Consider the following 16,875-nt stretch of genomic DNA (forward strand, 5'->3'; position numbering starts at 1 on the left):
CGGAAATGCAGCCGCCACAGTCGGGATTTGAACCCACGACCTGCGGGTCAGCAGCCCAGTATCTTAGCCACTAGACCACTGCGGCGGGGCTTGTAGTCCACCTCCTATCACCAATCAGGACAAATAAGTGGTACCATTGGGAGCAGACATTAACAGTATTTATGCTGTTAAGTGTTTTTTTTTGCTCGTAAAAACAGATAACGATTATCACCCCCCCTCCCCACCTCTTGGGTGTTACTGGGAAACTATATCTGTTGACATTCTCATCACTGGAGTTGGGCAGTTATGCGAAACGGAATAACTGAAGCTCTCCATGCGAAAAGCCAATAACAGCTTCAAGATATAGGAAAAGCTCCCTGCAGCAGTTATTGCGGCAAAATGAAATCAACCAAATTCAATGGGACAACTGAAGCACTGATGAGCACAACAAGCAGTCGACCAGAATGACATCACTATTCAAAAAACAATTAGAGGTGTAGCTCTTCTGCATTCATTAACATGTGCTCCATGCAGCCATGAACGCAAGTGCAGTCCGCACACAGAATTTGACACATTTCTCAAAGCACCCCCTATACTGAATTCCACTAAAATGTGCAATGCTATTCCATTAACTAAATTTACAAATAAAGTTTGTTTGCATTTGAATATGCAAAATTCTCCTGGCCTGTACTCGAGGAAATCACACGGGCACATAAGCCAAGCATTTGCATGATTAATTGAAATTTTATTTCATAAAATGTAATACTACTACATATACACAAGCAAAGCTCAATGATTACATAAGCAAAACAAAAAGATTTCATTACAGCATGCCTTATGTTTAAAATTATTTGTAAACTACGAGGAACTACAGCATACAAATGGCAAAGAAACTCTTTCTGTACATACTGTTATGATGCGATGGCTTTATTTAACAATGGGCTGATGGAAGAGGGGTGAATAGTTGTTGCACCAATACCAATTCGCTCCAAAGACTAGAAATTTCTGTTCCCTTTTGTCACTTAAGAGCAGCACTCCTCGCTTAGACAAAGTCTACTGGGCTAAATGGTTGTGCGAACTCCGAGTGATGGAAATGAGAGCGATTTAGGCGGAAGACGTGGACATGTTGAGTCTGCTTAGAATGGTATCTATGAGATAGAAGATGAGCTATTTAATAAATCGGGTCACTTCAGCAATCGACGGTGACAAAAGGGCCAGTTTAACGCACCAAAAAGTTTTGGGTTGAGCCACACTTCCGAAGTCGCGTCCACAGCCATACGATGTCTCTTTTGTCATGCCACACATGCCTGTACCATGGGTCGTAGCTGATCTGGGAACGGGCCTGAGATGGCAACGCGTGAAACTGAGCTACGTGGCGAGATTCCTCTGCGTAGCACAGAATTTGTGCGTTTGAAGAGCCCGCATGAGCAATAAACGGCAGAAAGAAAAAAAGAGAGAGAGAGAGGTCAGCCAAAATTGTAGCATCCGGTTGGCTAGCCTACCCTAAGGGGCGGAGAAAGGTGAAGAAAGATGGGGAGGAAAGTGGAGAGAAAAGTAAAAATAAACTTAAAACATAAGAAACAACTGAATAAGAACGGGGTGCTATAGCCTATTCCAGAGGCCACTGCCATGCAAAAAGTTTCTAGGCCTCGACCGATTTTTCGTGAAAAGTGTCGGCATTTAAGCACTGTGTTTGATTAAGGGTCTGTCGTCAAGGTGGGCTAATGCAGCCTCTGCATGCAGGGCAGTGACAAAAAACGTGGTCTATCATTTCATTGCTGCCCTAATGTTTGCAAGCAGCACAGACACAATGGTGTCAAAACAGCTACGGTGTCGTCTAACATAAGAAAGAAAGAAATGGCCATAGTCTCGTGCTTTGTCGTGTAGCAGGGGTACATGTGGAGGCACTGAGGAGAGAAACGCACGCACACAGTGATCAAAGGAAAGTTTAATTATGTACAACTTCAGCGAAAGCATTTAAGCATTCAATGAAACTGAATTCCAAATTGCGAATCTACAAAGAATAAAGAAAATTGGATGGTTAATGCTATGATGAAAAATGGAAAACTAAAAGCAATTGGCACTTCTGCTTGTAGCTGAATGTGAAAGCCATAGCGTACAGTATGAGCTTAAAGATAAAGCCAACCATTAAAATAGCACTGTGTGTAAAGCAAAATACAAGCATGTTTGTCTTTCTCTGAAAATGAAGACAAGTAAAAAGACAATAGCGAAAACATCGGACACAAACAAAATATGTAGAACATATTTATGTCAACCCCTCATATTGTATGAACAGTGGCCAATGAGGAGATCTCTTGTAGCTGAATGTGAAAGCCATAGCGTACAGTATGAGCTTAAAGATAAAGCAAACCATTAAAATACTTACTGATTAAGTGAGTCAATAGTTAAAATGCCGGATGATGTAAAAAGAAAATCTCCCACTGCCTATGAGCCGGCAGTATGAATAAAACATATGCACTGCTTCAGCCTATGTGCTACAAGCCTGCTTGCCAAGTATGTTTGAAAAAAAAAAAAATGGTAAAGATGGCAAGCTAGCAGCTGAAATTGTGATATTGGCTCAGTCACACACAAAGCCCCTTTTTGCCATGAGCAAATCGAACCTTCTGTTTGAGCGCACCTTGCCCAGGATGGTGCGCACTTGGCGCTGCCGAGTAGCGGTGCGTTGGCTCGGAGAAATGCGTGCCCGAACTGGCTCCCGCAGCGGCACAGTCTTCGCCTTATTCACGATCAGCCTGGGAATGCGCGAAGCAGCCTTGGGTGTCTGCGATGTGTCGGGGTGAGGGATATTGTTGAGACGGGCAGCCGACTTGGGTGTTCGACCAGCAGAGCTCGCGAGGATGTTGCGGCGGGCAGCACAGTCCACTACGGACTTCATCTTGTCGAATTCGGCAGCGTGAAGCTTGGAAAAGTTTGGAGTCTTCTTCACTTTAGACGCAGACTTTGGCCCGGGGGTCCTGTTGGCAGCTACGGCACGCTTTGGCGGCGCCACATCCACGGGCTGCACAAATTCGGGGCTCGACTCTGCCGCGGTTGTGTCGGGGGCAAATGTCACAGAGCTGTTTTCTGCAAGGTTAAAAATAATGACTTCTTAAAATATTCTCGTGTGCACTGGCGAGAAACATTGAGATTGGTCAATGCAAACGAAAACTGAAGATTCAATAAAAATGAAAAATGGTCACCCACATTGCAAAATATTACAAGGGAAGTCTAGTAAAGTTGTTCACTAAATAATAAGCTTGTTTACTATTACAAGGAAAGTTTACACGTCTTTCTTTAAAAAAAAAGACACCTGAAAAATTCTGATTTAATAAAAATCATGGTCACTGACCAAGCCAACAGTAAGTTTACATCTACCGCATTATGAACAAAGAACATGCACAAGTTCCGAAATTTCAGAGTAGTTATATTTACACTTAGCGGGCGGTCATAAATAATAAACAGGCCCCTAAACCACATCCGGTGATTTTTTTTACATTTCCAGTGAACACATATTGAGTTCAAAATGCTGACGCAATTAATAATGCCAAACGCGGCAGCTCTAAGAGCGGCGATGCTCCGCGAGTTCCGAGAAACGACCCCTTCTTTCTGGGCCTTTCAGTGGTAATCCTCAAAGTTCGCCATGGCGTCAAGATGCTCTCTCCTCGTGCCATTGACAAAAAAAAATTAAGGCAAGTTCGCACTAGTGGTGCATCGTTTAGAGGAACTAGAGATTGGTGGCATTTCTGGTCTCTAGTTCCTTGTCTCTCTTTTGTTTTGTCCTTCCTCTCTGCCTTCTGTTTCGCCTTATTCTCACATTTCTCTTTATTTCTTCCTCCTTTCTATGTCTTTCTCCTTGTCCATCTCTGTTTTGTGTTTCCATCTTTCGCTCTGTATCTTTTGTACCTTTATCTGCTTTTATTTTTCTCCCCTTCCTCTATTTCACTGTTCTTTTTCTGATCTCTTTTCTTCCATTTGCTATACTCGTTTTCTCACTCGCATGGGTTATTGCATCCCATACCCGAGATATTTCACTGTTCTTTTTCCGATCTCTTTTCTTCCATTTGCTATACTCGTTTTCTCACTCGCATGGGTTATTGCATCCCATACCCGAGAAATTACACAGTGGGAGAGCTTGTGCCGGCTGACTTACTGCACTGCCCGTGCTAGAAATGCAGTGGTCAGTCATAATAATAGTTGTTATCGCAAAACAGCAGAATGCCGCGATTAATCCGCTTCGCTGTTAAAAGAACCCGTTTGTCTGCTCGCAGGCACTTTTAGCTCGCTGCTCTTCCTAATTGCATGGTGAAGAGCAGCAGTCGACCAGGAGGAGAGATGGGCCCACGAACGGAGCAGAGCGAAGGAAAGAGGAAAACAAGAGAGGCCTCTTTTGGATCATGAAACACGTGGAAGTCCACTATCAGTGCACAGTTTCAAAAAAGCCTTACGGCTATGTGTTCATAGCAGAGTCAACCTCAACTTTAACACTGCAACTAAATTTAGTCTAGAAAAACCTGTTGGTAGGCTATAGTTGATGCAGCGCTCACGAATTTAAATGAAGCATCAAATTGTTTGATATAACACCTGTCATACGCTATTGACTGAGGTGCCCCCGTCATGTTGTGATCAATGTGGTCCCTGAAGATAATATTGGCTCTTATTTATGCATTCGAATCGGAATTACACCACTATGACCCAAACTGAGGATGGTGAAAACAAATGTATGTGCGCTACATAGACCTAAATGTTCTTGTTGCAATCGGCAAGTACTGCACATGTCTTGATATGTACTAAGTATGTTCAGTAAAGAAAAAATGAAGAAAAGGAAAGACACATACAACATAGACCAGTGCATAAATGACATGGCTCTGCGAATTCCACTTATGTGCCTTTCTTCGTCCTTTTTTTTTGTGCTGCTCACACTTAGTATTATCAAAATAAATTCAAAAACTTGAAGTGGTTTAGGGGCACTTTAAAAGGGTCGCGAGACGTTTTCCGAAAATTTTCAAGTACTTGTGTATTTTGAAACATGGCCAATACTATAGCTTCAATACTACACCTCGTCTTCTTTTATTGTCCGGGTTCATTTAATACTTATAAAAGCACATTATCCATACCAGCTCACATTCCCCTCAACTCTTCAGCCGACATCACTTTAAGTCAGCTGATGCAAAGTCTCTGTTGTCGACAAAACATGGCGATACAGCGATGTTTGCCGAGCCATAGTTGACAGCTTCCAGCATCATACTGTCTCAATTGTGATATAAAGCAGTCGTGAACACTTACACTTTAGCCCTTTGAGGAATAATTGGACAAATGTGTGCCACTTTTTTTTCAGTAAAAGCTTTCTCCACCACTTTCTGTTGCCATCAGCATTATACTTTTCTGCTACAGTGTAGCAGGAACACTTAAAAAACCAAGAAAATATATTTGGCACATTTGTGATTCATGATATCGGTGATACGTTCAGTTTAGGTTCGTTTTGTTCTGTCGAACTTTTCTTAAAAGTGGTGTCTCATAGTGGGGAAGATAGCTAAGGTTCTAAATTTATGGTAATTTTCTCTTTTTCTGGATCTTGAATGATACCCTTAGAATGCATCTATGAACATTCATTCAAAATAGAAGCAATATAATGGCTAAAAATCATGTTGTAAAAGCACTTGACAAAAAATGAAGCATTTCCTTACTTAGCCTAACAATATAACATGTACGCACTGCTGTTTTTTAGTTAGATGGGCATAATTGTTAAAAACTCATTTTATTACCGAGAAGACCCTCAAGTTGTTCTTCATTATTAATTTTTTTTTGCCACTACGAGAGCAGCGACGCTGAAAGCGAAAGCTGTGGCTAAAATGTTTCTGAAATCTAGGGCCAAAGGATATGAATGACAGAATTGATGCTTTAGACAGCCAGGAAGCGCAGAAAACAAGTGCAGAAGATCTCGGCCCTGAATAGAGTTCACGAACCTCATGCAGCAGTTGTAAATGCACTTACGGAAATCAATGCATGTAGCAACATTGCATCGATATGGCTTGCCACGATTCATTACCACAACTTTATATATGGGCCAATATTCAGGCATAACCGAGGTGTTTGTCCTTATCTACACCAACCAAAGAGACAGAAAGAAGCTAAGACGTATGCGAAGACCTCGAACAGAGCCACTTGGCTGAACACAACAGGCAGAGGAGCAGATTCTGCATCACATCTGGAAATAGGGCCGCCCACAAATTTTTCGTTGCACAGTTTTCGAAATGCATCTCTGTATCGCTTGCATCAGGCGTTCTTTTGAGAGAAATTTCGCAAAGTATTACAGCTTGGTGCCTTCATCAGACAATGGGACGTCCCACTTTTCCAAGGACACCTCAAGAGTCAATGAGAGACATACATCAACTTTTTTTCTTGAAAAGTAATGGTCATATTGTGGTGAAACTTGCTTTATTCTATTTCTAAGCATGCTAATAAGGTATTTCACAGGTATAATGTCTGTTATGTGAATATTGATCAACCCCGTTAAAGATCCCCAGGCGGTCAAAATTTCCGGAGCCCTCCACTCAGCATCTCATAATCATGTGGTGGTTTTGGAACGTTACACTGTGGTGTCCCGATTACGGCTCGTGTTTCTCAACCGGTTCTCTGGCACCCCGGGGGCGTTGTACATATGTATATAATAGCATGCTTGTGTACATAAAAGCTAACCCACCGCTAACCCACGGAAGTAAGCTAACCCGCCGAAGCGGTATTTCCTGAAGATTACCTGCTTGTGACACACCGAGACCATACCTGCACTGCTTTGCGTATATCCTGCCGAAATGTGAGCCATTCTTCGTTCTACTTTCTTCTGCTGTCCGTCCGGCTCACATTCATGATGCTACCCAAGGATATTTTAGCAGATTGACGGGACTGCAGACTGTTACACTTGGGGCAGCTCTACATTCATTTCCACATCTGTTCTGTCTCGGCAGTAGCATGTTCCCCGCCATTCTACCATCTCCGCTCCTGCAATGCCCTGGCCTGCCTCCGATTTCGTAGAATACTGGGCGTTGCGCCGTGCAAGTGTACGTTGACGCGGCGGCATCGGATGCTACGCCAGACACGAAAAAGGCATTGCTGCTCAACGCGCTTGGAGTGGAGGGATCGCAAGCATACTACAAGGCTGCCGACGAACAGACGCCGCTTGATGGCGTACAGCCTTCAGGACAAGGTGCAACATGCGACTCGTACCAGCAGGCCTTAGCCGTTCTGGATGCATACATCACATCGCTAGAAGACTCTTTCTGCGTGCGGGCCCGATTTCGACGGAGAGTTCAGGAGCCGGACGAGACCGCTGTCCAATTCATTCTAGCGCTGCGGTGGTTGGCCAACAACTGCAATTTCGGCAACACTGCAGATACAATGATACAGGACCATATTCTACACGGCCTGCGTGACCCTGACCTGCTTCGGTCATTCATCCAGGTGGGAGAGCTTTCACTGTCCAGCCGGCGTTGGAACATGCCAGGGAAGAGGAGCGCGTCGAGCATGCGTTGCAACAGCTGGCTGCTCTGGAGGTCGACTCGGTTACGCGACGCGAGCATCAATGCCGCGGCGTTCGTCCTCGACCCATACTGTTGCAACGTTATGCTTCAACCCTGCTGCGCCACCGGCCCCTCAGAGTTCTGCGGAAATCTTGCAAATCCTACCGGGCCATACTTCGAATTTCCAAACGGCGACAATCCCTGCCCAGACTGAAAAAGTGCTCGCTTGTGCTGCATCTGTCAGCATCCCAGCTGGCCGTGCTCCTGGTGTGCCTGCTCCCGTCGCGTTTCCTGTGGTTTAGCATACCCGGACTCTACCTGCTTGCGTCCCAGCTAAACCAGACATTGGTTGTGTCTGCTGCTCCCGTCTTGCTGTGCGTCTTTCGGCTTGTGGTGGCCTCTGGGATGCTGTGTCTGTTCTAGATCTGCCGGAAGTGCATCCACCAAGCGTTCCAGCCACGATTCCAGAGTCAGTTACTATTCTACATGCTGCCGAGGTTCCTCCCCTAGTCACGTCTATGACTACAGTGCCCTTTCCTGCTTTCAGCGCGGGTTCTGCATCGGTGGCGCCAAGCCAGGACCCATCGGAGCGTCGTAACCTGCTTGTTCCGGCCCCGACTATGCCGAAGGTACCCTGGATGCAGAGTTCATGGGTCTATTATGTCGCTCCACCAGGCTGCTGTGGGCGGCGGCGGCAGGTCAGATGCCTGTCATTAAAATGGCACCGCTACAGGCGTCGTCGCCACAGACTCAAACACGACAGTAACTATGCAGACATCCTCTCTCAAGGAAGGGGATGATGTGGTGGTTACTTTGCAATGTACCTTGCGGTTGTATTGTTGGTCTGCATGCTACACATTTTTAATTCATCATTCCTTGTGCTATGTGCAGTGTGTGCTTGTTATTCCTTCTCAAGGGTGCATTACCTTTGTATTTTTGTGTGTTTGCTGTGTAATTCTTCATGCGTTATGTTGTACAATTTCTTACTCTTCCGTGTATTCTGTGCATTGTATTAATGTCTATTGGTTGCGTGGAAGACCCCACATCATTTCAAGGGGTGGTTGATGTGGTGTCGCGGTTACAGTTCTTGTTTCAGAACCGGTTCTCTGGCCCCCAGGGGGCGTTGTGCACATGTACATAATAGCATGCTTGTGTACATAAAAGGAGTTCCTACTTGGCTACCGGCTGCTGCGTACGTCTTGTCGGCCAACGCTTCAGCGCCGTGCCACGTTTTCTCCGTGCAGGGTGTCCACCGTACGGTACTACATAAACCCCACATATTATTGATCAACCTACAAAGGGTTAATAGGTTGAGCAGCACTGTGTGACGACGCACACAGAAGGCATAGCGAGAACTAAGCCACCAAAACACGTCGTGAAACGCAATTTAACTCTATCAGCAACAAAAACATCGGGACGCTGTGCCAAGCAAGTGAAGGCAAGACCTGATGGAGTCTGGATGTACTTTAAGCGGACCCAAGCAGATCACTCACTATACTTCCACAGCATTACACATGCTACAGCATAAATGTTTCGTTATTTTCAGATTTATTAGGTTCTTATATACCTATGATTTTGAAGCAAAAGAAAGCTAACGCTCTGTTTATAACACCTCTCACCATGATGTTTCACTGACATCACATGTTAGCGCCTATGGCGTCCAGTAGGGTCACATGGTCGTTTAAGAGCCAGAGAAAACTGCAACATCATACAGGCGTCCTTCATTGTAGACTGAATAATGTGCCAAAATAGGTCAGGTGCGGCCACACTCCTTCGACTACAGAGCAAACTCTCAACACGCATCTCGTCAGGCGAATCACGAACCCTAGAACGGCCTTAAAGAGCGAGACACTGTGCATGGTGCAAGCTCTCCTCAGCAGTCGAATAACGTATGGCATTCCCTGCCTCACCCTGAAGAACGCAGAGATAGAGAAGCTGAATACCATAACTTTTTAGGCCACCAAACTCGCTTTAGAGCTCCCGTTCACAGTTTTCACTGCGAAACTACTGAAAATGGGTGTGCACAATACCTGGCAGGAACTAGCCGAAGCACACAGGGCTAGCCAGCTAGAACAACTAAAGCTTTTGCCCACTGGAAGATCAGTGCTACAACGGCTGAACTATAGCGAAACCTTCATAGGCAACACAGACGCGGACCGGAAAAAACGGATTCCGCTGACATCTGCAAATCTTTCTGTATTGCACGAATCCCCCGCAATATGCACCCCACACATCACAAGGAAAGGAGGCAGGCACAAGTGAATGTTTTACGAAAAAATCACAGCCAATATCCCGACGCCAGATACACAGATGCAGCCAAGTATCCTGGTAGAGATGCCTACGCTTTGAGCGTCATTGATACTCGGGGCGTACAGCTCGCATCTGCCACAGTACGTACTCGAAGCCCAGAACCTGCAAAGGAGGTGGCAATCGCCCTAGCTACCACAACGTGCTTATACGCAGCTGTGGTATTCACACACTCTCAAGGAGCCTTGCGAAACTACAGGAAAGGTCGTGTGTCTACCCAAGCAATTCAGACACTGAAGCGCCGAAGCACTCCGATGCCGTTCACCTGTGTGACGGGTTCCTGGGCACGAAGGGCTGGAGAGAAACGAGGCGGCTCATTTCGCGGCCCACGATCACGCCTGCCGGGCTACGCCTTCCCGCTTTCTTGACGCCAGGACTGTGTCAGCGGAGGCCAAGTCTGTACCTAACCCTTACTCTGCAATACTGCAACACCTTAGACTGGCGCGCAGAGAGTATCCACCACCACACTCGAAGCTCAACAAAGAGGACACCACCATAGTGAGAAGACTGCAGAGCAACACGTACACACACGGCTTACTGATGCACCGATTGTACCCAACATTACATGACTATGTTTGCCCGATTTGCGCCGTACCTGACACGTTGGCCCACCTGATCCTCGAGTGTCCATTCAATACAAATACTGATCTATCACCTCTGCCAAACACCTGCAACACTGGTAAAGAAAACGAACACTTTCTCGAAAAGTGGGAGGCCAAGCTCGCTTTGGAGGACCTGGACCCACAACGACGTCTCGTCGCCAGAGCCAAGGAGGCAGCGAAGGCCAGGGCAGCGAAGGCCAGAGGGTTCCTGGAATGAGGAGACCTCCCGCCTAAGGTGGACGCGGAACCTACACCGCTACACCATTTCGAAAAATAAACATTTCTCCTCATTCTCGCCTGTTGTTGTCCAGGACGAAGACCTCTCCCAATGATCTGCAGTTTACACTTTCCTGCGCAAGCTGATTCAATTTTACCCCTGTAAACATCTCCACTTTCCTCGACATTGTTCCCCATCCCTAGGTGACCATTCAGTTTGCTTAACCGACCAACGGTTGTCTGTCCTTCATAGTTGGCCCGGTCTATGCCTTTCACTTAGTGTCCAATGGAGCATCTGCTACCCGTTTGTTCACTAGACCACTCCGCTGCTTTTTAATCTCTTAGTGATACACTTGACATTTTTTTGTTCCATTGGATGCTGCATGCGCTCAAACTTTGCAACTCGGCAACAAAATGAAAACCAGTACGCCTCGAGCTTTTCTTTCAGGTATTTTTAACAGTCCACATCACAGTGAAACTAAATCAGTAGGTGGTATTCTTTTTCAACTTGCCATGATTCAGTCATCTAAACACCACTTCTAACCTCCCACTCATCTATTTTCACTGACTGCTTAATCTTTCTCCTTACTCACCTAACTTGGCATGTCCGCTCTGTTTCCTCCTCTATCACCATCTCAGTTTTATCACTTGCCCTTCCCTCCTCTCCTGTCTTGGTTCGGTGAGAGGTATAAAGCATACCCATACATTAACCAAGGTAGGCAGTTGCTGCCTTGAAGAAAAGACCACTAGTCGAAACACTGTTTCTAGCGATTTCTCATCTCTAAGGCTGAAAGCAGAGTTCCACCATGAGGAACAGAACTACATTTGGAGTTATATCCGTGTCGTATGGGCATTCGCATTGCCATCCAACCGATGGTCTATTGACTCAAGTTTGGTGAAAAAAAGAGTTTCACCTCGAAGCCAACTACTCCATTCATCCACGTCACGACCCCATGACAACATGAGTGTTGTGTCGTGAATCATACAGTAAGCATCTTTGCCACTCGAAATGAGTGAACTGCATATATTCTCGACAACAGCCACGTGCTTCTCTTCATCATGCTGTCGCTGTAGTATGCCCCGCCGCGGTAGTATAGTGGTTAAGGTACTCGGCTGCTGACCCGCAGGTTGCGGGATCGAATCCCGGCTGCGGCGGCTGCATTTCCGATGGAGGCGGAAATGCTGTAGACCCAGGTGCTCAGATTTGATTGCAAGTTAAAGAACCCCATGTAATCGAAATTTCCGGAGCCCTCCACTACGGCGTCTCTCATAATCATGTGGTTTTGGATAGTTAAACCCCACATATCAATCAATCAATCCCTGTAGTATGCATTGCTTGCCACAGTTTCTCTGCTCAACAACTGAGGAGCAAAATATGTATTCATAAAGGCAAATAAACAATTTATTAAAGCATTTACACAACATCAAGCGACATGCTTGAGTTTTTAAGTGAACCTATACTTAACTTTAGTTGACATATGAATACGAAAATCAAGATCCGCAGTGGCGCAAAACGTTTGCGTCTGAACCACTCAACCCCCCCCTCAAAACTGCTGTGTACTAGCCAGACAACTCTATCGAGTCAGAGTTGTGGTGCTTAGGTGGCCATCGACTGGATGGTATACCAAAAGGGTACGTGTGACTCTGGTATTATGTGACCAGCATGAGCCCACATGACAGCTTTCATGACAAAGAGCATTTCAACATTATGTGGTTGAGACATCTAGGCACACTAGTAACAGCAGTAGCTTTATTTTAACTAAGCGGCATGCTCTAAACATTCACGGAACAGACTTTACTGCCCTATGTACAGGGTGGTGCTAGACATGGTTGTTTTGTTCATGCTATGGTTATCAAGCGCAGATCACACTGATTATTTTTGCACATCTTTCTCGCTCAACCAACTTGCACAATGGTAGCATTAGTTCTCTATATCCCTGCATATCAGAAGCCTGTCACAGCTTCACGTGACCATCTATCTTGCCTGCACAGCCCAGAAATGTCTGGGCTGCCCTCGTGCACTTTTTAAATGTACAGGCAATGGTTGCCAGCAAAAAAAATGATGTGGTAGCTTGCGGATGCCATTATGTCATTTTAGAACTTTGAAGGAGAGAAAATTTCTTAATTTCTCTAAATTCGAGATTTAACCAAATAATTTTACCATGGTAATCACATCGTTAAATCGAGTTTCAAGAGTATGCTATGATTGATGACCAACCTTCAGAGTCTGTACAAGAGTGTGCATAGACCAATTCACCAAGGAGGCTGCCATTTTTCTGCTACAGCGCCGTCTAGAATCTGCCATGTTTCGCTGCCTTGCTTGTGTGTGGCAATCTGCGGCGGTGTATGCAGCATATGCACTCGGTACAAAGGGTAGTGCTGCTGTTCGCAGTACAGGGTCAAAACACAACACCTTGCGAGTGTATAGGCGCAAGGTAAGTAATCGCTAAGCTGTCAGCTTCAAAATGGCTGAAACAGAAAGCAGCAGCAACCCACGAGACATTCCCGCAGCAGTGCCGACGATGGACAGGAGGCGAGTAGAGTATCAATGAATTGCTTAACCGGCACGTGTAAGTAGATAATTGGTTAGCCTGTTTCGTTATATGTAGCTGGCCTTATGGGATTATGCACAAGCGTTAAATTTTCAGACAACTCTCGAAGTAATCGGTGAAACGTACACGGAGACAAGCGAATACATATGCCCTTGTCCAGCTGCACATGTGAGCACTAAGTGTTTAAAATGACTCTGGTTTCTTTGTCCTAATTGCTTGAGTTTAACATAACTCTATAATCACTAGCAGATCATCTGGTCTCACTGAGGATGCCGCAGAACAAAGCTTATGGAACGGAGAAAGCACAAACACCGATGCCTGCGTTGATTTTGTGTCGTCACCGTAGTTGAAAGCTTGTGTCTGATCATTGCGCAGGATAACAAACAGATGTACAACAGATCCATGAGCTTGAACTTCTGCATAGGAGCAACACAAAGAGAGCGAAAATGAATTTCCTCCACATTATGAAGCACGATATGATGCAAGTTCACTTCGGCGCGACCAATCACCATTGGCGATACGCCGAAGTGCGCCTATTTTCGGTAACATTGTTGTCTTATTTTTTAAAGAAGCATTACTATGCACATACGTATCAACATAAGACCTGGCTTTGATGATTGTAGGCTGACGATTCACAAGACTCGGGCTGCCTCGAAAAAAAAAAAAGTGTGGTTGTCATAAAACTGCCCCAGTTGTCGCAAAACTGCGAAGATGAGAAGTACCGTGCTGTCACAAAAACGTTAGAGGCACGTTCCTGAGCTAAATTACACTATGTCATGCTGACCTTTCTACTATGCAGATTGGAAAGTGTTCATTAGATAATTCTAAAACTGCACGCACTCAGATTTCAATAGCCAGCAAGCACTAACTTATGTGCTGTTACATAGAAATGGGGATGTTGAAGTTACCACAGCAGAATTCTGGGCAAAACTGTTTTTCTTGTGAACTCTCAGCTTTGACATTGCTTCTCTTTGCTGCGGACGAAGAGCCCGAGTACCCAAGCAGAATCACAAGCTCATGAAATGAAAAAAACGTCACAATGACAGATACCGCATAGAATAAAATGTCAGAGAAGAAGGCCCGAGTCCTAAGTAAAGTCATTACGAAGAAGTTTAACCTCGCACGTTTCGGCTGCCAGCCTTTTGTGCTTTCGACAGTTGTGGCAGCCAAACATAGTGCCGCGGTAGCCTGTCAGCCGGTTCTCGTCCAAGTCGTGGCATATACAAGGAACGACCCAAAACATCATCCGTTCTCTCGAAACCCTTTTACCGGGGTATGCCCGCGGACTACACTCGCGTCGCAAAATGGGAGGAGGGGGGTCATTAACTGCCCCTAGAGTGCCTTGAAGACGCCGCTGCAACGTAGCCACAGTCACCCCGAAGAAGGAACCAAGTCGGTTCCGAAATGCCGGGTTCACAAATTTTCACATAGATTTTGCTTGTATAGCTAAATCGTTTCCCTGTATTGAAAATGTACAGATTCAAGGCTACATTCCTCCTCTCCATGAAATGAAAACGGTCTATACAAAGGTAAATTACTCACAGCGAAGCCTAGCCACCATGGTAGTCTAGTAGTTATGGTATTCAACTGCTGACCCCAAGTTAAAGTGCCCACAGCGGCGGTTACATTTTCGGAGGAGGTGAGAATGCCCGAGGCCCATATATTTAGATTAAGGTGCAGGTTAAGCCCAACCCCTGGTAGCCAACTCTTTCAGAGGCCTCCACAATGGAGTGTTATAATTGCATCATGGGTTCGGGATGTTAAAACAGAAGAATTATTACAGCGAAGCCTACTCGTGAAAAGCCCACGAAGAGGAAGGGTCAGTGGGAGTGCACATGGGAGGCACTTGCAAGTGACAAGCAATCTGCTGCTGTACTCAAAACGAGAAGTGTGAAATCGCTGTCGGTTCCAACACATGGGGTTGCAACTTTGAGGGTATCAAGGAAGCTTGAGAAACAGTAAAGGACGACGAAGCAAGCAATCAAACTGCAAATGGCAAGTGCAACATTGAGAGACTTGAACACAGTAGATTGGGCCAGCGAACAGACAAGAGTATTAAATGCTCCAGTTCACGTCAAGTGAACGACATCAACCTGTCGACACCTTGTCTTTTGGTGTGTGGGTTTTTTTTTTTTTTTCATTGCCAGTATCGGCATAAGTGTTCTGTCTTTCCAGTGGCTGCCCCGTATCACTGCGGCCCAGCAGTCTCTGCCGTGCCGCTTTGCAGTTCCCACTATTATGCTAGCATCCAAAGTCCACAGCCACAGATGACAGCAAAAGAACCGGCAAAATACCACTTGTGCGAAAATGCCGCCAGTTTGGTCGGACGCCTAGGGGGGCGTTACCCTAGGGGGCGAAGTAACAGCAGCAAATGCACACAGTCAAACCTGCTCGTCGGCAACGTACTGTACAGTTCCTACGGGGAACGCCCATGAGAATTTCAGAATTCTCAGGTGACGGCCCATCAAGCAACAATTAACGAGTTCTGGCGCTGAGCCGTGGTCCCGCAATAGTTGCAGAATAGAGCGCATTTTTCTTTCCGTTCTAGCACACGCGCACACACACACACACACACACACACACACACACACACACACACACACACACACACACACATAAAAACTTGACCACAATTGGTCGGCAAAGCAGGCCACTCACCAGTGCATAAGCAGAGTACATACGTCGGCAAACGCGCGAAAGTGGTTTCTTACCGGCACGACTCACGGTGCATGGCCGGCACAGGGCACAGCCCTTTGTGACCAACACCACTCTAGAAATGCACATGCGGAGCAAGTGCTTCCCGAGACATTTCGGACAAGGTAATTCTCGCTACATGCAATGCCGACTGAATGCGAATTCAACGAGGCACGATGTTTACGCGCCGTATAAGAGATTTACCAACCTTTCCCTTTGACGAGACCGCAGGCAACGGACTGCCGTATGAACTTGACCACTTTGGACTTCTTCGGGTTGCCTTTGCAGGTGTAGCCCAGCTCACGGGCCAATGCGAGCAGCTTCGCATACTGCTGAGACTCGAGGTCGTCCACATTCAGCTGGCCTTCCATTGGAAACAGGGCGGCAACTGCACCACAATGATACCAACTAAAACAGCGGCCGCTGCGCCAAACTATTTGAACAGCCACGCTAGATTTGTCACGTGACCTAACGTAGCGCCGCAGAAAATGTGAAAGTGAAAAAAAAAAGACACAAACAATTTTTTATAAAAAACAATGTTACAAATACTTCCTATACTTTAAATACATCATAAAATATTTTTAATAAACTAAATCTGCTTATTAAAAATAACGAAGTGCTTGTAGTTTTTGTGTGTGTTCCTTTTTGTCGTTTCTTCGCGCCGTTGTTTTCCTTCCTCCGTGTTTCCTTCGCACTTCAAAGTTTCAAACAAAATCGGCAGAGTCAGTTTGAAGAAAAAAAGGTGGTTTGAGTACTTTCGATCGCTGTTGGGCTTACCCGTATCCAACTTCTTGATCGCGATTGGCCTTTTTTAGGTGAGCTGCAGCTAGAAAGAAGTGAGTTCGTCAGGATAAGGCTTAACGGCGATCAGCTGTGTAGAATGTGATGACACAAGTAGTAAACATGCAGAGAACCCGTGTTCTCAATAAAAACAGTAACGACAGCGCGTTGCCTCTTGCGCCGTTTCAAGCGTGCGCAAGGTTTCCATTCAGGAAAAAAGTGAGGGGGGGG

The 16,875-nt window shown here is 45.8% G+C and overlaps 1 protein-coding gene across 1 annotated transcript; it reads right to left on the reverse strand.

Moving 5' to 3' along the window:
• Positions 1–2,358: 2,358 nt before the first annotated feature.
• Mink (Mitotic spindle and nuclear protein) lies at positions 2,359–16,327 on the reverse strand. Its single transcript, XM_037430894.2, has 2 exons — positions 16,073–16,327; positions 2,359–3,063 (listed from the first exon to the last, which is right to left on the reverse strand). Exons 1-2 carry the CDS (start codon positions 16,233–16,235, stop codon positions 2,558–2,560), a joined length of 669 nt encoding a protein of 222 aa, XP_037286791.2. The 5' UTR covers positions 16,236–16,327; the 3' UTR covers positions 2,359–2,557.
• Positions 16,328–16,875: the final 548 nt, after the last annotated feature.

Source organism: Rhipicephalus microplus, chromosome 7, assembly GCF_043290135.1.
Source record: "Rhipicephalus microplus isolate Deutch F79 chromosome 7, USDA_Rmic, whole genome shotgun sequence".
In the NCBI taxonomy this organism is placed as follows: Eukaryota; Metazoa; Arthropoda; class Arachnida; order Ixodida; family Ixodidae; genus Rhipicephalus; species Rhipicephalus microplus.